General features: G+C 39.6%; 1 protein-coding gene across 2 annotated transcripts in view; it reads right to left on the bottom strand.

Annotated features, from left to right (window-relative positions):
• The window catches only part of ANO4 (anoctamin 4), a 225,105-nt gene that overhangs the window by 20,524 nt on the left and 180,177 nt on the right, over positions 1-24,404 (bottom strand). For both annotated transcript variants that reach the window (XM_075711548.1, XM_075711556.1), the window contains 7 exons: positions 20,461-20,595; positions 19,619-19,715; positions 19,030-19,090; positions 12,347-12,429; positions 7,576-7,716; positions 4,712-4,876; positions 1,051-1,087 (listed from right to left, as the gene is read on the bottom strand). In XM_075711548.1, coding sequence (XP_075567663.1) covers positions 1,051-1,087; positions 4,712-4,876; positions 7,576-7,716; positions 12,347-12,429; positions 19,030-19,090; positions 19,619-19,715; positions 20,461-20,595 — 719 coding nt within the window. The remainder of the gene's footprint in view (positions 1-1,050; positions 1,088-4,711; positions 4,877-7,575; positions 7,717-12,346; positions 12,430-19,029; positions 19,091-19,618; positions 19,716-20,460; positions 20,596-24,404) is intronic.

Below are 24,404 nucleotides of genomic sequence, written 5' to 3'. Positions count from 1 at the left end.
CCATGGATACAGGATGGCAAAAATATTTTAAATTTACAGCATACAAATGAGGACTCTCACTCTAATAAGAAACAACAGAATAAAATGCTATCTTCCACAGATGTGCTTTGAGCACATCATCTGTGTCTTCCCAGATGTAGAAAAGCCCTGACACTAGCTAAAATAAGCTGTGTGTTTCCTCCGAGAAGACACCAAAATCTGTGCACCTGGTCCAAAATACCTTACTGAACATCATCAATGTACAAAGATATGCAGAAGCTCAAAATAATGTCCTCAAACCACTTCTACACAAGCCATAATATGGTTCATTTAAAGGCCTTCAGCAAGTCTGTTTTCAGGCTTCTTGACACTACGGCCAATTGCCAATTGCCACCAACTATTGCAGTCTTCCAGCATGATCGAGATCGCCAGAGACTGTGCCTGAGCCATGGATATATGAATGATAGCCTATTGCTACCCCAGTGCCAGTACATGCTGTCCTTAGAAAACATGTTGTCCTTACTCTAGCATAAAGATCGCTTTATGGGTGAGCTGTAAAGATTACAGAAACTTAGAACACCATTAGAGTTTAGGTGTTGGTAGAGTTGATGAGTCACGTAGTTATTTTCCCTCCAAATTACTGCCCCTCTTAAAGGCATGCATATATTTGATAGTCAATAAGCACCTTAGTTTCAAGCTATAAATTTGGCTTCCAGAAGTGACTCCCCCATTTCCAGGTCTTCACAAAACCTGGGGGTTGCGAGTGCTCAGTCTGTCTGAAAAGTCATGCTTTTTTTGCCAAGGTAACACTTTGTTTAAGTTCTTACAAGGTAAGGGATTGGAACAAGAACGAAGCATGACAGGTGGGTGACTGTTGCCACCACTGATTGAATGGCACTATAGCTTAGTTTATATACTCTTCTTTTATAAACTTAAGAAAAACATTAATTCTTATAGATTTCAAATTAATCAGGATTTTTCATATTTATACAGACAGTTTGAATGCTATCACAGTATAGGGACAAAAAAATCAGTACAATATCATTCAATTTTGTATTTAACATTGCTTACCTAAATTTGTCAGGAAAAGAGCAACCTTTTCATACAGCTGGAACAGAGAAGAAACAGCCTCTTAGATACGTGACCAACTCAAAAATGTAGAACTGCTCTCTAAGTAGAGTAACTCCGCTTACATGCTAAATCTGACATCCAGATGGTGTCTGTGATGTTTGGGTAATGATGAAAATAAAACTGTACAGTAATAATACAATAATGATACAATAAAACAAGGAGCAGTAATATTTTTAAAGCTTATACTCAGCTCTTTTCGTCCACAATACATGGAGGAAAAAATGCTGTCACTGTCCCTATTTCACACACGCAATGAAAAAGGGTCAGATAACTTTTCCACAAACACAAAGCAGAACAATAGCACAAATGGGATTTCTGTTTTAGTTACTTATGGAACACTTATCTCACAAAAAAAAAAAAATCACCCTAGTAAGAGCATACACTGGTATGTTGGGTATTTTGGGCTTTTTGGTTTTGTCTGGGATTTTTGGGTGCTGAAAGGAAAGACACTGGGGAGACAGGGCTGCTTCAGAGAGTCATTAGTAGTCCCCCCCACCAGCCTCATTTCTTACTCTGAGTCAGTGACATTGTTCTAAATCCTAAGTGGTACCTTCTGCACTTAGCAGATACCATGCTTTCAAACTCATTCTCTGGGAGACTGCTAACTTCATAAAGCTTACAAAAACTAACTTAGAGAATTTTCACAATTAGTATTTGCAAAGGGGTTTTGAACCTATAAAGTACCTCACCACCAACATCAGTATTAGTGTAAATTAATACAATGATTTCCATTTGCTTTAAATTAGTCTGGAGTCTGTTCCCACAAAACACTAAATGTCCTTAACTCTCACTACAGGGATTCAAAGCTCCTCATATTTCAGGCTTAAGTACTTACTTATTCCTAAATTGCATATCAGCAGCGTTTCTTTTCATTTGCAGTTATCCTTATAAACTCTTGATTAAATTGAGTTATGTACAATTTACAGATCAAACTGCCTGCTTAAGAACTGAAGTCATCCTGAATTATCTCATCCATGTTAACAACCACTTCTTGTTTAGAATAGCTTTTTGCTGCCTTTGGAGTAACCAGTTTTGTTTCAAGTAATGAAAAGGTGGTTTCTTCTAGGTTTAAAGGCACCTCTTAAGGGCAACAGTAAAAGTGCTAAATGTCTGGGTGGTTTATATTCTGATGCCAGCAAGGAGTGTGCTATTTTATAAATGTACATGGCTCTGCAGAAGGGGGTATCAAAACTATTTTGTTGCTATTCCTTCTGGAACAGTAAGACTGTGTTAGAGATTCTGTTAACAATGTTTGGATCTAAGTATCTGCTACTGCAGTTTATCACTACCAGTCCCAAGGGGCCTTGTTTAGGATCATATGCTGTTCTGTGTTCATATTTTCTATGGGTGATATCACTGGAATTAACAGGTTTTATTAACCTAGGTAAAGCTAATGATTGTTCCCAGGTCAGGCTGCAGGGTTATCTGGGAGACATTATGCTTGAAGGCAATTTCATTTTGTCATGATGAATGTGTCAGTGTACGTACCTAGCTCTCAGAGCATCCAGTCTAGAAGTTACTTGTGGTCTAGACCTTTCCCCTGATGCTTAGAGAGGTTGTCAGCTTGTACCAGAGTCACTGGCAGTTTTCCAGGCTTTCTAGCAGTGAATTCCCTACTGTTATATGCATCTTGGTCCATTCTGGTTTTATTACTGTATATTTGCTTGCTCTCCTGTTACATTTCTTGAGTCACGGTTTGTAGAAGATTCAACTACCTGAATTGCTCCTGGGGAAATTCCGCCCCCCCCCCCCCCCCCCCAAAGAAATTCCCCTGCTGTCCTTCAGCAAACTACATTATCCATCATGGGAAGTGAGGGATTATGTTCTTAAGTCCTTCTTTTGAAAAGCTTATGCAGTTTCATATTTTGGGGATCTTTTGTTTCCATGAGCTATATCCAGATCTAAGGCTGTGGTGTTTACTGCATGGTAATGAGTATAAGGCTTAAGAAATCCATCTTTGCAGTGCTCTATTTATTTGATGTATTTTGGAAAGTAAACCAAAGTTTCTCAAAAGGCACCTTCAAGCCATCTTCCATTATTTTAAAAATTTCTCTAAGCTGTAAAACTCCTTGAGAACCAAATAATTTTGTTTGTGCAGTATTTCTTTGTTGCTGCTTCACTGCGTATACAGTGAGTTATACTGAGAGCCTAGAAATGGATGTTTTACTGACATAGATATATATAGTTTTCTTTTTATTTCTTCTACGCTATCGTGTGCTCTAGGCAGATTAAAGAAAACCCCCAAAAGCTGCAGACAACAAAGAATAAATCAAAAATAACATAAGAGAGCCCTCAGTACAAATTCAGAGAGAATAACAGCTTCCACCTCTTCTTTCTGCCCTTTCTCAACCTATAGTTCCACCTTGGGGAAAACATAGGAGAGTCAACAGTTCTTGATAGACTGTCCTAGTCACCAATCCAGTCTTGCCTATGCCAAAGGGAGAAGTGAAGTCCTGCAGCAAAGCCCCTTGGAACTTCCTGCTATATAAACAAGGGGCTGTTAAAATTATTTTTTAGATGATTGAAATGCTTGGGTATTGCACAGGAAAGAAAGTCATCTCCAAACCAGCACTTGGAATGTGCAGGCCTGAAATAACATCCTATACTTCCCCTAGGAAGTAAGTCAGCATATATCCTGGAGCAAAGCCTAACGTGCTTTTTGCAGAAGACACTTGCTACTGAGTAGGTAGAGATACTCCACCCTGGCTCCAGTACCTCGATGGTTTGTAGGTTGATCCCTCCTCCCCCTTAAAATGCATTCTTATAATGTCAGCTGACAAGAACTTGATGGCAAAAGGCCATGCACCTCTTGCCAAGAGCAACTAATAGAAGACATATTGCTATCACAGCAATATATGGAAGTACCTGCACCTCGATGGAAGGATGAAACTCATTCCCCATCTAATCTATGCTATATTGCCTTACTGGGGCTGTTACCACATAGAAATTCCATTTTTGTCTTTGTCCCAAGTCTGGTTCCAAACCAGTTCACAACAATAACCTGGCCTCAGCCAGACCCCCTGCAATGCACCTGGACCATGTCTCTGGTGTACCCTGGCAAGGGCCACAGGCAGCTCACAGAACAAGTCATGTCTGCACAAGTCTCCTCAAGTTTTCAGCCCAAGGGAGTTCTCCTGCATATGGACATTGTGTCTGTATATGCATATCCTCACTGGTAAACTACTGTGAAAACTGAAGCTAGAATTACTGAAACTAGTATAAATAAGAATTAAGCCTGACCACTGTATTTAAAAAACAACATCAAAACACTAATTTAAAAGAAGAATATTAATGAAATGGACTGAAACCTGCAAACATATGAAAGGAAAAAAAAGAGGCAGAGGATAAAACAGGACTACAGACATGTCTCCCTAGAATATTTTTTAGAACATTCAAACAAGCTTTACATAATGTTTTCGGTTTGGAATTGTACTTTACATAAATAGTGAATGATGTCCGTAAATAATAATGCCATGTCTGGCTTCGCAAGACACTCCATTCCTGCTGAAAAAGGAACCAAAACCATTTGGTGGTCTGCAGACTGAGATATCTACTGATCTGATGGCTTGGGTATAACTTTGGATGTCTTAGTTTTACTCACCACATTCAGTAGCATGATGATGCAAAAGTTGATGCACACTGCAGTCCCTGTAGTTGCAACCTGAGAGTTATTCCTGATTAAAGCCCACTTAAAGGCAGCAAAAGTGCTGACAGTCACAACACGGTAAATAACAATGCCAAAAACAGCAGCAATCACCACACAGATCTAAAGGAAGAAAAAATCAGAGAGAAGAACCTGAAAACTTTCAATAGAACAGGAGTCATCTTCTCCCCAAAACTCTGAAAACTAAAACAATGAAATGAAAGACTTGAAAAATACACCCATTTTGATTCCAGAGAAAGGTTTCAACATGAATATTCTTCTTATTGCGAAGTCCTTTTTATTTTCCATAATGCAATATACCTTTGAAATCATATTAATACAATCTTTAGTTTTAAACATTTTCTTGAAAATGTATCTCTTCCTTAGCATTAATGTGGGAAACAGTGTTGCCAGCTCTGGGAATTAGAAATTTTCCTTACGTGCATGTTCTCCAATGTGCAAAGGCTAGTCTCAGGCTGATGTCCCAGCTTGATGGGGTCATATTTGGAATGGATTTTGTGCTTTGATGGACCTCACACTCACAGGAAAAAATGTATCTATTTGTAAGTACTACCTCAACAACCCTGGCAAGCTACCCTAGCAAGCTGTTTCTTGCTACAGATCTGGAAAGATTCTACCTAGGGAAGGTAACAAATTCAACTGCCCTTGTAATTTTTTTCTCTGATGAGACTTTCAGCAAATGTGATAGTTATAATGTGAAAGCCATGCAGCTGAGCCAGGCTGCTAAATCACTTGATGTTCCATATGCAACAGTTGAGCGCTAAATGACAACTGTTTTCCATTGTGACTGATTTATGTCACAGTTTAGCAAGCCACCTAAAGGACAAACAGTTGGGAATTAGCATGGGTGACTCATCTCATAGAAACTTTGACACAGCACCCATTAAACACCTTATTAGACAAGGAGGGAGAGTTTCTTCAGTAGAAGACATGATTATTTGCAAAAGATAAGTGTATTTGAAGGTTATGCATAGACAGCTTAAACCTATCAAAATTGAAGTATATCTAAGCTAATTGAATGGGCAAAATGATTTTGAAAACACTGAAAGCTAACCAAGTTGTTTTCATATTTTATTAGTTACTGAATTGATTGACATACTCCCAATGCAGATGAAAAATAAAAGTTAAGTGTGTGTGAATGTGAAGGGCTAGTTTTCTAGATCCACTGATACCACACTGGCAGCGCATAGAAACATTACAAAGTTTTTGAGCTAGAGAATTACCTCTGGATTCCCTGCATAGTGTTGAGGGGAAGAAGGACCACTTTCCTTTGTTGACAGGGAATCACTAACCTGGTTCAATTTCTATTAGTAACTGCACTGTGAGAGTCAATGCTGTGAAATTTTGAGAACCGCTCCAACTCAAAGTTTTGATAAGTGTGTATCCCCTGTGCTTAAAGCTATAATTTTTAAGGCATAATTTTACCTAAATGGGGAAAAATTCAGAGTTTTTTCTAACACATTGGAAGCTCACACTATGCCAGCAATAAAAAATATCTTCAGTGAAAATAATCCTGGTCCTGTTTCAAGGACTGTTATGGGGACAATTTGTGGTGCGTGCAATTTAGAGCAAGGCTACTCTCTCTGACACTTGGAGCAAGATCTATCACTAGGCTAAGATTAACGACTGCCTTTGCAAAGGGTAGGGAGTGAAAACTGTCCCCCCTTCAAGAAAAAAATGTAGGGAAAATGCAAAATGTTGCAGGTTTACAATCAATTCTGAGCAGAGACTGCAGTCCTGAGCAGATATAAGTGTCTTCAAGGGCTGAGTCAGATAGTACATTGGCTCCTTGTGCTCAGTGTTTCTCTATGTGTCTCTGTGCATCCACCTGACATACCAGAGCACGGTTCATCTCAATAATGCTCTTGCCTTTCTTGTCCACGATTGCTTTGGACAACTTTGAAGCCATCAGTTTCTTACAAACCCCCTGCCCTATTCCCTCCCATCTCATTCAAACACAAAGTTGCTGAGCTAGCTCACCCACCTGGCTCTGCACAGCTCCTGAAGTTTTACACATATATAATTTTTTTAGCCTCTGGGAAAAGCCCCAGTAAATTCCATGAGGGTCTGAGTTGATGCCAGCTGTGTTTTCAAGGTCAGTCCTACCACTGCTGTTGTCATATGAATAACAGTGAATAACAGATTCAGTGAAGTTAGGTGATGGGGGCATTTCAGCAGAAATGCACGCAGCTCTCTGTTAGGAGAGATTTTGCTACTGCATTTAGTTTTGCACTTTGGAAGGGGGAGAGATGCCTCATTTTAGGCAAGGAGCATCGGTTTCTCCATTTCAGTTGCACTAGGAATATGAACCCTCTTTCCTTACCTCCTCAATACACTGAAAAACCAGGACATATTAACACCATTAAGCACTCTAAGCACCTTAGTTAGGTTCTCTGTACAGTTTACAAGGAATAACTGCCTCTTCCATGACATCTCTCCCCATCACTCTGCACTGTCTACACAGGGAAGGCAAGAAAATCAGCGAGCTAGTTCAGTCAGCTGAAGTTGGTGCCTAAACATGGTAGCGTCACTATTCTGGTATGTGTGTCACTACATGTAGCCTTATGTGTATAGCCTTGAAGAAAGGACTTAACTATCTGTGAGACTTGGTCAAGAGTAAACCAGTGTAGGACTTTACAGAAACTCAGGCTATTTGTTGTGTACATATTTCCAGTCTGCAGTAAACATGCTAGAGCTCATTTCACTTTCAAACAGTCATATCCAATATCTCCATACTCTCTCAGCAGAGATAATGTTATCTTGCATTTTTTCAACTGGTAAATAAATAAAAGTTCTCAAACCATAAAAAATATTCCAGATGCAGAAACAATGAGTCTGCTGCATTTATCTGCAAATGCTTGATAAGGCTCTGGCTTCCCGGATATGGGGTTCATTCGTTCTTTCTTGGAGTACTTGGCTTCAAACTGCGGGCGTATTTCCTCCTAAAGAACAGACAGACAATGTTCACATACAGCACAGCTAGGAAAGATTCTGTAGGAAACTTCAGATCATTTATCAGATCACTGTTATTGGGAATTACATCTTTGAATTTAGCAGCTGGCCCAGCTACAGTAAAAGCTGAGCTGGGAAATCAGGTCTCCTTCATGAGAACTAGAATAAATCACTGTACCCACAAAACCATACTGGAAGTATTTACTAAACTCCCCAATTACCTACTTATCTAAACAATGTTCTTTCAAACTATATGGCTGTAAGCCAAATCATTTTAAGGTTGATACCACAGAATTTTTCAGCCTGGTATTATCCTATTGATACTGGAATTCTACAACAAAGCAAAAGGAAAAAAAACCCCACCCTCCTTTTTCCAAACCCAAATGCAGTTTGCTAGGTAATTGGTTACCTTCCCGTTATCAGCAAGAGTTTCTTAGCATTTGAAGAAGGACCCATGCCATCTAATATTGCTCAATTCCTTCATATCGTATATAATATTATTAGCAGGAACAGCTTCCAGCAGCAGAAATGGCAAGTCCTGCTTTGCCATAAAAACTCTCTTCTGAAAAGAAACCTGGGGATTTCTTGGGGAGAGACTTGGTTACATCTGTTTACAGCCTTGTCAGAAGACAGAGTTCATGCTTAGTTCGGGTAAGACCTCACGGTTTTCAGCTGCAGTGGGGCTGCCCTGCCATCCGGGAGGTTCACCAACAGCCACATGTCCTGTGCCACCTTACCCAAGTCTGACATCAGGGATGCTGTCAGAGATCAGAGAAAGCACCAGGCTGTGAAGATGGACTCTCACAGCTGCTGGCAGTCCATATACATTAGATCAAGTTTTACAATGCTATGATGCCTACTGGAGAACTGGCCCATCATACAGCTGGCTACAAGGGAGCACAAAGGCAGCTATGGACTGTCTTTGCAGCTTTTCCACCAGACCTCTGCTGTGCATTTCTTTGTAACAGCCAAGAACCCAGCATAGCAATTTCAGTCGCTTCCAACTCTTCAAATGCATTTAATTGAACTTTGACTGACTGAAAATTGTAAATGACCGGACCTCAAATGACTGCATTGAAATAGGTGAATGTTAACTGCTCATACAAGCCTTTAGAATGTAACTAAAAATAAGATATCCTAAAAACCTACATCCTTTTTATAAAATTCCCCTGGGAAAAAAAGTCATGTGTCATTCTCATTCTTTCAAATTTTGAAGGCACTTTCTCAATACTGTTAATTTCCAAATTCAAGCAGCAACCTGCTAACATGGTATTAAAAAACATTAAGAGGCATGTATGCTCAGCTGCAATGCCTGTGTAACTAATTATGTGCTTGAGGGAACGAGCCCTACATTAGCTATATACAAAGGCTAAGCATGCTTCTGCAGAGGCAGGGTAACACCTTGCTCTTATTCTACCTTGCTCAAGCTGTTCCTGCTGTATCAGGGCTGAAGGCTGCTGAGCAGACCATAATCTAGCAAGAGAAACAATGCAAGCAGCATTCCCATGTGCCCAGGAACGTGCAAAAGGACAGAGTGTGATAGCATTGAAGCAGAGCGCTTGAGAATTGCACCCTGTAGATTGTGCAAGGACTCTGCCAGCTGACTTACCGAGTCATAGACAAGAAACCCTTTCTTCTCTGCAGCTCTCTCTAAGCCAAGATTTGATTAAATTTTACAATCTGCACTATAAGGAAGTCCTTATCCTAACCACCTGTCCATGAATCTAGGCATCTCCTATGACCTCCGGTCAATTCAGATAATGCAAATGCTGTTTTTACAGATATGTCTCCACACAAAACTGAAACTCTGGCATGAACCTTCGTACCTGTTTACACTCAGCAATGCTGATCACAGCTTGGGGCAGGCAGTAAACAGTACTGTATCTGGCTGAGGTTAATGATATAAAGAAAGTGACACTGAAGAAAAAGAAAAAAGTACACTGTAAATAGCAACAGAAGCCATATATCAGCTAGGAGTGCCAGGACTCTGCACAGTTGGTTTCTTGTTGCACACCAAGCCAAGGCCCAGTTACTCTCCATGTCTCCCACCTTGCACTGCATTTACAAGAAAAGGAAATCCAGATATGCAGGGCTGAAAGAGCCAGAACACATTCAGCCCATGTCCCCAGGCTGGGGGGGTGGGAGGGACCTGGACACTGCAGGGGCTGCTGCATGCCTTTCTTGGGTGAAAATCTAAAGTGGTGAGGAATTCACAAGGTTGCATATCTGAACAAATTTAATTCTCCTTCCCATCATCTTCATTGTTTCATTTCTTTGTCTCTTCATTTAGAAGAGAAAAGTGATAACAAAGTGATAGGAAGCCTATAAATGGTTTTTTTTTCAGTCTATTGTTGGTAGGAATTAATAAATTTCCCTCTGTAGCAAAACCTTATTTTTCAATTTGATAATGAAAATTAAAGCAAGCAAAAGCTAGACGTGGCAGATAATGTTAATAAAAATAACAATCTTCATTAACAGAAGCTTGTGACTTAAAATGGTAATTAGAACTCTTTAATTGATTTCTTTGATATAGCTAATAAAAGAAATCAGCTGATTTTGTCCAGTGATAACTGAATGGAATATAGAGAGGAAATTTAATTAGCAGTGATTTTATTAGAAAGCAGCACTTTTAGGAGTAAAATTTTCACCTTATGGAGACAAAGGTCTCACTGACATCTCACTGACATATAGAACTTCATGATCAAACTCCACAGGATGTGTCTTTCTCAATCTACATAAAACAGACCGTTCTCCTTCCTTCCTGCTTCTCAAACATGGATCATTCCAATTCTTTACTCACAGGAGAAACCATACTGATGTTATAAGCAGAGTTTGGGCATGTGCATAAACAGGAGAGGGAAACAGAATGGGGAGTGGTCCTGAATGGGCTTGGAGCTATTGTGCTCACATCTGAGCAAAAGACTCCTCCAAGCATTACCACACCAGCCAGAAATCACTTAGTATTATTACATGGAAAAAAAAAGCAAGGCACCACCTAAGGACAACCTTACCAGGAAATTCAGTATTTGTAAATGAACTGATCATAGAAGAGTCAGGTGGGTGGCTTTATAAATCAGCATAATCCCAAATCCAGGTATGTTAAATGGTGAAAGGTGCAGATACGTAAGATCCCAAACTATAAACATCTATAGACCAGGCTTCCTGGGAAAACCATAAAAAGGGCCTCACACTGTACTTGCATGTGTATTTTGTTAATTTAAAGGCTACTTCTCATTCTGGGGACACTGAGCTATAATCCTGACTTGGAAATTGCAATTTGATACATCTGTCTTTTGCCTTAGCTGTCAACTGCAGCAGTGGCTTTTTTGCAACTAGTCATGAGGGGACATGATCACTGTAGGTCACTCCTGACCAATATTTGAACCTCAGGCAGGACTATCTCAGTGTCGTCTCTCTATGACTTGTCAGCATTGGCAAGACGAGGTTGCTAATTGCAGGAGAGTTAAATAAGTATTAGAGTATTTTCTAAATATATGACAACAGTCCTGAAGTATCACCAAGAATTGACAGCATATGTACACAAATAATGAATGTTCCTATTGTTATAAAGAAACCAATTTCCAGTTGTGTAAGTTATTTCATTTTATGTTCTTGGATTATTTTCTTAGTCATTAAGCATTTAAAAAAAATCCTACCAGCAAATGAGCAATTGTACCATTTCATGGCCTCATTGAACTACATTGCCTCATAGAGACAAAAATCCTGTAACTCAGAATTCTCTTTCTCTGCTGGCGAGATTAATGAAAAAGAAATTCTTCCGCAGAGGCAGCAATATAGAAGTTCAACTGCATTGAGACCACTACAGCAGCCTCTTACAGTCCCTCCAAGTGCTTCAGGACAGTCGCTGGAGAGGAAGGAGAGCAGACTCTGTGGACAGCTATATGTCCAAATCCCACTCGAGGAGCACTTTTTCTGCCACACCCACTGAATCTTGGCTTTCTCCTTCATAATGAAAACCTTTGAGTTCCACTTATTGCTCAGCTCTCAGTCCCAAGAGCATGTTGTTTCTTTCTGGTAACCACCACAGAAAAAGGTTAAGGCTATTTTTTGCTGTTTAGTTTCCTCCCTAAGGGGATTTTCTCTACCAACAGAGGACGAATTAAGTCCTTTGAGTCGGTTCACCTCCCTCAGTCTCTCTGCAGCACTGTATACTTAGATAACCAGCACCTGAATGTTCAGAAGCTGGTACAAGCCTCACAAGGCTTTCTCTCCATCAATATTCTTAGTGTCTATCTAAAAGGATAGATAAAAGCTCATTTGCTAAAATTCATGGTACTGTCAAGAATTTCCTTGGATTCAAAAGCAAAATTTGTTAGCTTCCCCCAAAGTGCATTTTTTTCCTGAAATCTCTCACAACGACAGCCACTGATACATTGAAATTGATTTAGATTTACAAAGGTGTAAAAAGAGAGGACAGTTTGGCCTGGGGAAAGTTTCTTCACATTCCAGAGGAAACATCTGAGGAGAAAAATGCTTATTTCCCAGTTTATGAAGACTTGAAGAATGAATTGAAAATAAATCCAAAAGAAAAACATGCTTACCGTTTTAACCAAATATTTTTGTATTAAACATTCAGGAGCACATTTTTTTTATACAAACCTCTTCTTCTTCCCAGTCTATCAAGTCCCAGTCATAAGCAATTACTGCTCGCCTTCTTTTCCAAAATTCCAGAAAAACAGTTGCTAGAGCAAATAGAAAAAAACCCACAAAATTGTTTTTAAGTCAAGAAAATGTTAACTACTATCACAGAACTTTTGAATAAAGCTGTTACATTATTTTCATTTCTTTGCTTAAATGGGTTCCTTTGAACAGCAAATCATGCTGATGATCAAAACTGCTTTCAAAAAGCATTGCTTTCTAAAGATTACTTTGCTTGCTACAAGTATGATTGAGGCTTTAGATATTTCATTTAGTGCTAAATAAGAGTGTTTAATTTCTAACCAGCCAAGGGAAGACTCTCAAAGAATAAAATTGTTCCTGTGAGTCATCATTACTAGACATAGCAGATTTCTGATGAAGCTACAGGTTTCTTGGGGCTCCTGTAGATAAAGTAGTAACTTTACTTCTTTGAAGACCATTTACAATAGACACAAACCAGAACCCAGAGGAAGAACATTCCAGTGATGTGCAAATCTGTAGAGTACTACTGAGGAAATGGGAACTTTTGTCTTACACTTTTCTAATCCAGACCCTTTCTTTTACACTACATGGGAGTGTATATGTGGTGTGGCATTAGCATCTGACAAATATTCTGTGCTGTACAGCCCTTATTGACAGAGTTCAAGACAGCGTAATATGCCTGTACATGACTGTGCTTCCATTTTGTGATGGAAAGAACAATCAAGGAAGCAGTCATAAAATAATATGTTAATATTCTGGAGATTAACACTAAGCCTATTTATGGTTACAGTTTTTTTTAATTTGTTTTGTTAAAAGAATGTAGAAGCTGCCTAAAGCTAACACAAACCAATGGAAAGGCTTCCTCTCCCACTGTGAGGTTTGGCTCTTCCCTTTATTGCTCACTGAAAAGCATCAGGCTGATAACCACAGATAATATAAACCTCTTTGTTCATGAGCTAGCATAATATCAGCTGTAACAGTGTCACAATAGCCTGGCAATGTGTTCCACGTCCAGTCCTAAAAGCATGGACTATCTGCCCTACTGCAGCGTATTGATAATGACGTGACATTATACTAAGCACTAACATCAGTTCAGTGAAAGTGAATTTTTAGCCAGTAAGAATTATTCTATTTCAATGTATTAGCCAATGCAGCTAAAATATGCTTAGAAAATGAACACTGCGAGCAGATAAGGTAAGATATCAAAAGCAAGTTTAGGAAGGCAGCTATTTGGTTTGGAGGTGTTTTCATATATCATGTCATCTTTTTTTCTGAAAGCTGGAGTTGTGTTGCACCAGGTAACCAGGTGCTTTGATTTAATCTAATAAAGTAAGTCAATTCAATCTCCTGACCCTGAAGTTTCTATGTAATAGAAATAGACAAAAATAGACTTCTTGTAATAATTGCAGTATGACTGGTTGGGATCAGCAAAACTACTAAGTGCTAATAAGTTTCTGCTGCTGCTGAACCACCACATTGTTCATTCCTTGATTTGTCTTCTGGTGGAGCTGCTTCTCCCCTATCAGCTCATATTGAATTATTTCGCACAGGCTAAACAAGTAGCCCTGCACTTTTTGGAGACCTGGGAGAAACAAACCTGATTGATTACTACCACTCTGTTTCCATTCCAAAAAGCAGCTGGAAGCAGGACTTGAGTGGGCGCATGAGTCTACAGGCATGAACCTTTCACATATGTCTGTGCTGAACTGTACTTCTTTTCTTTCTTGTTTTTCACACACCTGGAGTGAGGAATCTATACATATTATATTTAGTATATTTAGCACCTGTCAGAGTAAGTATGTGCAGTTCCTGAAACTTCTTTAGAAAGCTATTTTCAAATCATTAAGTAGCAAATAGGATGATCTGCACAGCACTGTTTTAGCTTTTACTGTGCTACACTTTTCTCCCTCTATCCAGGTCAGTATGCACTTTTCCCTTGCTAGATATTTTAAAATGTGCTATAAATAACCATCTTTGATTGATTCACTGTACTACTGAGGTCTTCTAAAAAGTACTGCATTTTGAAATTTCTCTGCTTCTTTTCTAGTCAAGTAATCACTAATACCCTATATCACACTTCAGCATTCTTTTCTGACTTTGACAGCTCAACAGGACATAGTTGTACTTATCGTTCTCCCATTTTCCAATTGGTATGTTTAAACGAGATGCTGAGAAATCTCCAAAAATCCTGCTTGGAATTTTGAATTTCTCTTTGGCCTTAACTCCCAGGTCTTTTGCTAGCTTTTTCTGTACTATGCTTGCCCTGCTCAACCTTGCAGCTCAGTCCTCAACATCCATTTGTATGAACAGCTGTCTTAACATCATTTCCTCCGATGCTTTTGAAACAAGTGGTGATCTTCTCTAGTAATGCAAATAGTGTCTTGCAGCAAATAGCTTAATCCTGACCTTCTCTCAGAAATCCTCTCCCTATTGTATTTCAGAACATCATTTAATATATCCATCCTGACTTCTGGAATATATTCTATATACCAGGAATATTGCTGAAGAACCTCCTTAAATTCTGTCTCCTCAGAGAGCAGATCAATGTGAATGTTTTATGCTAGAGGCAAGGTTTGTAGGAAAGTAGTATCTTTTATTAGACTAATTGATACATTTAGAAAAAAATGTTTTATGTTGGCATTTCTTGTTCCTTGAAAAAAGTTAAATTCTTCATGCCAGGCCTTTTTTCCCCTCCCAACTTTGCCTTTCAGCAAGTGTTCTAAAGCTACTTCCTTTATCAAAGGAAACATGCTTCTAGATAGACAAGAATAAATTCAAAAAGGACTTTTCTTGTGTTCCTTAGACCCCCAAAGATACGTGGACACAGAGAAACTACCATCAGCCCACCTTGTCTCTAGCAAAGCATTAGAAATGATAAATAGCTGGACTCTCCTGTTGGACAGTTACAGAACTTTGCTACTGAGCTTCAGGAAACATCTGGACAGTGACATCTTTGTACTAGCTTTCCCCAGTACTTCATCTGGAAAAGCAAAATCTACAATTCCATCTGGCTTTACAGCAACATGCTGGGAGTCAACTGATTATCAAATTTACCTAGATTTTTTTTTTCTGAGAATGAATTTTTTTTGCACTTTAAATGTCAACATTTATTTAGAATGAACATCTTTCTCTCATTTTCTGTCTTTGTTAAGTATCCAATTCAGACAGGAAAAAGAGAAGAGTTTTTCCTAGAAATGGGACCTACCTTTTCATCCAACTTGACATATCTCAAGGCACCCATAAAGGGCAAAGTGTAGGTGTTTCCCTCTAGCACAGAAACACAAAAAATGCTATTGCTCCCCTCTTTTTGAAAGCTTTGAACATCTGGAAAATATCATCAGGACTAGAGATTCTCAAAAGGAAAAATTCTTTTCCAGCTTCTGAGATGATGACATCTCAGTGAGCATCAGCAACAATCTGTTCACCAATAAAAATGTAATAGTGTTTATAGGGAATTACTGTTTCCTATAAAGCACAGAGATTTATAGTTTCAATCCTTTTGAAAGGGTTTTTCCTTTCAACAGAAGTTCCAATACAGAAAAGCTTATACAAAGTACCAATGAATTCCTTCAGCGTCCTTTGCTACATCAGTTTAAAATTAAAGTTGTCTTAAGTCTTATGTCTTTTGTGTATACCTTAGTAAGTACCATATTTTTTCCTATTATATCAATTACTTTTACTTCTTATATAGAACTTTGCTTAAACAGGGCAGAAATAGAGTAAGTGAGGTGATGGGTCAATGCAATTTTTGAAGTAAAGTGTGTTTCTATTCCAGTATCTCGTGGTGCACTTGACAATTCCAACCTTACTTTGATGGGACCCACTTATCTCACAATGAAGCATTGTAAAAGATGGATCCCTGTGCTTCAGAGTCTTACAGCCAGGCTCATTGCTGCTCCACAAATCAAGCAGCCCATACTGATATTTGTCATGGTAATTCCTCTCCCTACCCTGGCCACAGCCGTTTGCTCATCATGTGGAGAAGCATTTTATTTCTATTTAAAAAGTGAGCAACCCGCTTTGTACATCAATTAAATATGTGTTTAGAGTAAAAGGAGGAAGTCACCATACAGATCACCTCTTCATGGAAAGCCCAACCTGACCCCAAGCAAATGGCTGAAGCTTCTCCCTCAAGATGGGAGTTCACTAATGGCTCTAAAGACAGTGAAGAAGGTAGTTTAGATAATAAGACAGTGGCTAAGCGCAGACTAAAGAGGTAACACAATTCTAGCTGCCTTTTTTTGCTTTCATTCTCTTTTTTTAAAAGCACTGCCATCATTATTTTGTGTGCTAGCATCTGTCAAACTGGATCATCCAGAAGGCTGAACTTTTCACAGCCAATTTGTCCTGCACTTGCCAGTTGTTTCATGCTGACAGAAAGAACATTTCCACAATCAAACTGCTATCATTGTTTCTTCTCTTCCCCTACGATTTAGTGAGATGATGGTAATGCCTGCAGCTGCCAATAGGCCTACTGCAGACTCAAAATCCATTTAAGACAGGCGGTAAGCCAACTCATAAATACAGTACTAGAAAAACCCTAGGAAGTGTGGCTTTCCTCCTTCTAATGCTGCTTTAGCCCTAACTGTATGGAAAATATCCCCACAATCTCACTGTTGTCTCAGCAAAGTCTTATTTAAGAAACTGCAGTTTGGGTGGAGCCGTAGGATCACCTCATTCTCCAAACCATTACCCTACATTCACAACCTCCTTCCTGTTGCTGCCCCTACATCCCTCTTGGTGGCAAGCTCACAAGCACAGTGTAAGCCAGCAAAAGTGGTGGGGAAAGCTCTCACCCCAGCCACTGTCCTACAGTCTCTTCTCCACTAGCCGAATCATCCAGAGGGCAGCATTTATTATATTTTTTCTTATGTCTCTGTGGGCTTAGGTGCTGGAGATGCACGGGTGGGCAGTGCATTTCCCCATCCTGGCAGGCTGGTGGGGAGATATCCCCAGAGGGAACTGGGTCTGGGAGTCTGACAGTGATGCTGAAGGATGGGAAGGAAGGAGAAGCTAACTAAAGTGAGGTGCAGCTCCCGTCAACTAGGGACAGGAAAGAGAGAGGACATACAACATTTTGTAGGCAGGCATGCTCAGCCTGCTCAGCCTTCTCTCAGGTAGCAACCACAAGGCAGGACCAGGCATGGTTACCTGAGTGAGGAACTCCCCCTTACCTAGAGCTGCTTTTCCTACAGCTCTGGTTCTGGGCAGTGCTAAGACACAGGTGCAAAGCTGTGAGCACAGCTGTTTCCTGAAAGCAGTGTTACTGTTATGGAGGAACAAAAGCACTGGTGCAAATAGCTGCATTCCAAAGGCATGCTCACCAGCAGTTAGGAAAAGTGACATAAATGTTCAGTAATGTTAACCCATCAATTTTCCTAGCTGAGATGGAAATCCCTGCCTCTAAACTGTTTTGGAAATTCTCAACTTCAGTGAGCACACAGAGAAAGAGGTTGGAAAAGCTGAGTAAACTTCTAAAAAAATCTTTAAGGCTTAGAAATTTTTGCTGATTCTCAGCTCTGGTGTAGCTCTAAGCCAAAGCTTGAAATACCAAGGAGAAACAGAAAATCTGTACAATCTGTGGATTTTTTGTTAATGTAATTTGTGATTTTTTAATACCGTCAATATTACCTGAAATGGCATGAATAGGCTTGATTGGCCTGTATGGCCTAATTTAATTAGTTGACTAAGACAAAAACATAGTTTTGGAGGAAGAAACTGAGGCAGACTGGTAGGCTAATCTGTGGTGTCCTGATGGCTTTGATGTTGGCTCCTGGATATCTCTTGTGGCTCAGTAAAGAGATTTGCAGTTTAAAATGGAGATTATAAGAATTATTTGGACACCTTTCCAAAGCAGCTGGAGATGTGTGAGTAAGAACAGGAGAACAATCAGGATAGCTCAAGCACCCGGAGCTGTGAGATGGGTGCCATTTTTGAGGCACCTCATTGAGCCGTTTTCTAAAGGTGTTAACCTTGTCTCAGAATGGAATGGTAGCAGCTAAGAGCCTGGGCATGGTCAGGGAATGTTTGAAAGACTTTTTATGCTGCCAGAAATTATTGTTTCCTCTTGCCTTCAATTCTGCCTACAAGACCACAGCAGGAGAAACAGCTGAGCCAGAAATAGAACTGTCCTATGGGCAAAATTCAGCCTCCATGGCAACAGTTAGACCACTCTTGGATCAATTAGTCATTCAAATAAATCTTCCATTTATTTCATCAGAGTTTTGCTTTAATTACAATCAGCTTACATGTATTTAAGCTTTCCTGCCTTTCTGCAAGGTGGGAAAAACAATATGTTAATTCATTTTACTACAGACACTAAACTGAGCTGCCCTGAGCTAAGAGAAGCCCCGAACAGTAACAGACAAAAGGCCTTAGTGCCAACAGATTGAAAAACAATTACACCCCCCGCCCCGAATATAACTATCTACATAGACACTACATACGGCATACATGTTTCTATTTTAATTAAAATTATTATCACATAAAAAACTGATTTCAACGACTTCCATCTTCCTTTTGCAGAAACAGAAAAGAATCAAGCCTGTATTGCTTTTCTCAGTGTCTGAAAAAGCTGTGCTGGAAATTACAAAGGCCTATGTTGCATCACAATCTTCAAGAAAAAGTTTGTGCAATTCCTTAATATCAAAACAAAAACTTACCCCACACCGCCATGAAAACAGCAAAGAAGACAGTAGCTCCGTTGTCAAAAAGGTGGGTTACCTGAGGGATATATTAATAATGTTATTAATTTATAATAACAGGGCTTTATTTTCTATTTTCACCTAATAAAACTAATGTGATCATGACTGCAGCTGGCCTGACAGTCCTGAGGGTCCTTCCCTTGATGTGTGAAATGCACCTGTCAATTGACAGGACCATTGGCCAGCGTGGCCTGGGACTGACCCCTGCCAACACCAGGTGTGAGCATCATTTCAGACCCAAAGGATTCATCTTACAGAGCCACGTACAAAGGATGGATCATAAGGTAAAGGCTGATGCCAAGGACACTGTAGCACATGCATCTAGGACACAACATCTGCGACTGCTGAATCTCTAAGTGCAAATTGCATTCAAGTGTTTTACAACCCAAACTAAGTCCTGGTAAAAGACAACGAACGTTAATTTTGGCTGAACTTGATCTGTCCTTTCAAGATTTTATCTACCCAAGCTCACTAAAGACAAAACGCAAAAGGCAAAATTAATGCTTTTACCAGGAAAGCATTTCTATTTGCATAGTTTAAAATATACCTTGGCATAAACGCAGCTGTCTGACAACCTCATGAAGGGACAGTATTTATCACATATAGGACACATGATGATATCTGTAGCTTGGCAGACTTCTTTACTGAAAAAATAGAAAAGATAAAAATAGTTTGATGCACAACAATCGGTCTTAAAATGGATTGGTAAGTTTCACTAATATTCAGTTTCTTATTGAGCAATACTGTAACTGAAGCCAAGATGTTCATAACTGCATGTGTATAATTAATATTTGTTGACTGTCTAAAACTTCAGAGTTTACAGTCATAATTGCAGAGGACAGTTCTTCAGGGCCAGCCTAGCAGTATCTCTTTACCATTTCCAGCTTCTCCTTGAGTCAGAAGTGACCTTTGATAGGAAGAGGGTGAGGACAGTTGCAGATAAAGTTCAGTTTGACTTATTCTTCTGACTTAAGTGTGCAAGAACGTAGAGGTGCAGCACTCAGCAGAAGGTCCAGGGGGTTCTTCATCTGAAGAAAGCCTCCCTGCAGTGGATCTTTGGGAAAGGCCTTGAAGAGAGTGAAAATTCCCCACTCTTCTACTGGCTTGTTACAACAGTAATGAAGAAGCCCTACTTTCTCCTTACTTCATGCTGAGTTGCCATCACCATTAGCAACTGGAGCTGGGCAAGAAACATTGCCTCCCATCCAAATTCAGGAGCACAAAACAAGGGAAGCTTGATACTGGGTAGCTTACGAGAACCAAGCACAGCCTTTTCCTGAGTATTCATTCAACAGTTCAAAATGAAATAATTAACAATTCATATGAAGATCTCTTAAATTATTCATAATAACCCACAGCTGAGCTCCCTTATAAAAGTGCCCAGGTTACCTGACTTGGCAGTGGTTCAAAGTGGTGACTCCATACAAAAAGACAAACAATCCAATGAAGGCAGCTGGGAAGAGCATCCCCGTGTACCAGCCTAACCAGGCAAAGTACAGCCCAATTTTCTCACCAAAGTACCGTCTGTTTTAAAACACAACACAGCAAAGTTACCTGCTAATTCGAATAAATCTGCTTATTCTTGCTTGTTAATAGAAAGTAAATATTTTGTCATATCTGAAAGGCAGATTAGAAAGCAGAGTCAGAATTTCCTGAAAAAAGGCTTGCACCTAGGCTTCTAAATCCACACCTCATGAATGAACTTTAAAAATTAATTTAAAAATTCACTAACCACAGTTTACAGTGAGATGAGTGGAGACCTCAGAAAGGAAACATTGAGTTAATTTTAAAAAGCTAGTTCTTTGTGTTTGGGAAACTGATGGCTTGCTTTGTCTTTTGGCTGTGTAACTGTACTTCCTGAATAATTGCATTGAAATCAGTTTCATCCCTAAAGCTGAGGTAACAGCAAAAATGATTTGGCCCACATTATTTCTAAGAAATCAATTAACCAGAGATTATTCTCCAATCCAATTTATTTTCATTTGATTATTTCTTTTCTTAGCTCAGTTCCTGGAACACTAATCTCATGATTCTACCACAGGTGGAAAGTAAAGTGCGAGTGAAGTCCAACAAATGTCTTTATGTATCATCTTGCACTGATTTGAGGAATTTGTGAGCTATATTGCTTAAAAATTAACAGCAAAGTGGTCAGGAAACTCCTATTTGCTACATATTCATTAGCATTTTTCCTCCTCCCAAATGCAACCAAACCTTTATTTATGTGTAAAAAAATACATCAAGCACACAAAAAACCTGCTGAATTCATCAGCATAGGAGTGGGCTGCCTGCATTGTCCCGTGTTTGATGGTCTTGTGTACATTAGGCTGATGATTAGATTAGGACGCTTTACTAATCAATATGCAATTATCATGACTACAATGAAGATTTTAGGAGATTATTTGCAAGGTTAATTTTAAAGAATGAGACAAGATGATATTCTTGCACTTCAGAGACTTTGCAGACAACTTAAACTTGCATATCAACTGAATTTGAGAATAACTGCTGATGAAAACCCATTTTTACACTAATGATGAAATTTCTGATCTGTCCAGAGGCAAAGAATGCAGTGAGCCAGCACTGCGGGCTCCTTTATGCTACCAGAAAACATCTTTGGTCAAACTTTCACAGTGAGGAGGAAAAGACCCATGATGGACTTTAGGGCTGGAGGCAGTGGAGAAGAGAAAGAAACACTTGGTCTGGAATGGACAAAACCATCAGTTTTCAAATGGATATAAAAAATTTCCAGCATGAGAAATATCTGCCTGGGCTGAACTCATGCTCTGCTGAATGATACTGACCTACACTGATTACTTTCATTTGATTTTGCCACTGTATGAGAAGCCAAATATTGTCGTGTTGTTTCTATTCTTCTGTCATTCAACAGAGACTTAAATTTACAGGCTAAAGAGGTGGTAAGCTAATGATAACATGCTCAGTTCTGACAAGGGCAGCAGGTCTGGTTGTAAAAAGACACACTGGAAACTACTTTTTGAGGCCTGACTTAAGAGTGTTAGTGAACCCTTTGGCCTAATTATCTTCCTGACACCTAGGATGTCAGGCTGTGCCTGCTCCACTAAAAAGCAAGCTCACATTTTGAGCTTACTTCCACTGAATATTTATGACCTATTTTTCTCCAGGTACATAGTTCAAAAAAGTGAAGTAAACTTAACATTCATCAAGTTTTATTTTTTTATTTCATTCCCTACATTCAAGGATGAATGCTTCATCGTTCCAGCCCCCGAGCCGACAAACATTCATGACAAACACCATCTCCTATCCTGTTGAGCCTTTCCATCTAACAGTACAAATCATAGTAATCTTTTTTGATCTAGAAATGAAACAGCTTCATCCTAGATGAAGACCCAAGCAAGCTTCAGTGTGTTCATAAAGAAGAATGGACATGATGGGGAGCAACCTAAATCTCTGCAATGTAAGGAAAAGGCATCCGAGGCCAATTGTGAGCCTCATTTTAAAAATAAGTGCGGGATGTTGACATTACTTTGATGCATATTAGTTTAGATATGGACAAACAGCCTCGATCTTCCACTACTGCCCTTTACTTCACAGGCTGTACTACTGTAATTTGCATCAGGATCAAGTTAATATTTCATTACTTCTGGCCCCCTAGTCAGCATATGTTTTCTGTCTCTGCTCAGATACCACTAGACTGAGTGCTATAGAAAACTATGGCAGTTACAAGGTCTCTGGAGAATTCCACATTTATTCAAATCCATAATTGGGTTAGCCTGGATCATCATGACCTTCAGGAGATAAGAGGGTTTAGAGATACCTTTGCCACTCTTTCCCTTCAAGTTGTACCAAATATGATGAACAAGCACTTTCTTTCTTCTCTGTCACTATATATAGAACAAAAATTTCATATAGCTCTCCACAGTGATGGCAGTTCTCTTACCTGCATGCTGGCACTTTAGCCAGAACTCAGTGATGTACATGAAGAATTCCAGGGATTTTTTTTCTAGGGTGCATCACTGTGCATTACTTATGCCTAAATTTCACCTGTTATCACTCTGTTCATTGAAGGCCTCTTTGAAATTTTCCAGCCTTGGTAACATTTGCATTTTTGTTAACTTTGTGTGGTGGTACATCTCCCCCTGCCCCTGTTCTTCTGTTCTGTTTTTCCCCTTCACTTCGGATGCTTTACAATCTCAGGAATTCCAGGCTGCAGCTTTTGTGTAGCGAGTTGGTCAGTTAAGCGCCCCTTAATTGTACCAGAAACTCCTACATGGCTGGAGCAGAGAGCGGCTCTGTTCTTATCAACATTCATATTATGGCTAACGAGGGGAACGAGAACAAACAGCTACCCCAGACAGCCTTGAAACAGAGTGGTATCATCGCTGCTGGAATTCCAGCAACAAGCCGACCCGAATTGTGGCTCGGATGGAAATTTACTGGTGATTAAAGTCAATCATCTCACAATCCTATAAACGACAGTCCTAAGTGAGGCCCTTGGAGCTCTCCTGGACTGCCGCAGGCTGCGCCAGCATCTCCCTCTGATCGAAATGTCTCTCAGAGTCAGTGAAAACTAGCAGATTCCAAAAGTCTGCTGCTACCAGAACTCTGTTGCCGGAGATCGACAACGGAGCCTGGGCTGCTGATATTCTTCACTCCTCGAGACTCTACTCTCACCCATTGAGAAACGCCAAGGCATTAGACGTGAGTATTTCACTAAACTCAAGGGGAATTTTTAACAGGTATATTATTTTCATATATGCATTTATAGTTGTAAGTGTGCATGCATGAATCAATTTAAGTAGTTTGTAGATGTATGATTTAATTTTAAAAGGAGTTTTATATTGCTGTATTATTCTTATAACATTACTCTCCTAAACTGTTGACCAAGTCTGAGACTAAGAGTGGGCCCAGCCGCACCTCGGCTCCTCTCTGAGAAGGAGTTTAGAAAGCAAGGGGGTCCATTCTGAACCTCATGACCCAACGGGAGGGTTTCCATATCCCCTACATACAACTTATCTCTCTCTCTCATATAATCCAATTTCCTTTATATATTTTTCCTATGTACAAGATATACATATATGCATATATATACATTATACTTATCCATATAAACTGTTGACCAAGTCTGAGACTAAGACTAGACCTAGCCGCACCTAGGCTCCTCTCTGAGAGGGAGTTTAGAAAGCAAGGGGGTCTAGTCTAAACCTCGTGACTCAACGGGAGGGCCCCCCCTCCCCCCTTGCCTTTATTCTATATATACGCAATCCTTTTATGAATCATTTTAACTCACTGTGATTTAATTCTCTTTTATGTGCTTCTATGTAGTAAGAGTGAACCTTGCCATCTTCGAATCTGTAACT

Source organism: Pelecanus crispus, chromosome 1, assembly GCF_030463565.1.
Source record: "Pelecanus crispus isolate bPelCri1 chromosome 1, bPelCri1.pri, whole genome shotgun sequence".
Taxonomy (NCBI): Eukaryota; Metazoa; Chordata; class Aves; order Pelecaniformes; family Pelecanidae; genus Pelecanus; species Pelecanus crispus.
The sequence above is the reverse complement of the archived record's forward strand: the minus strand, read 5'-3'. Positions and strand labels throughout refer to the sequence as shown.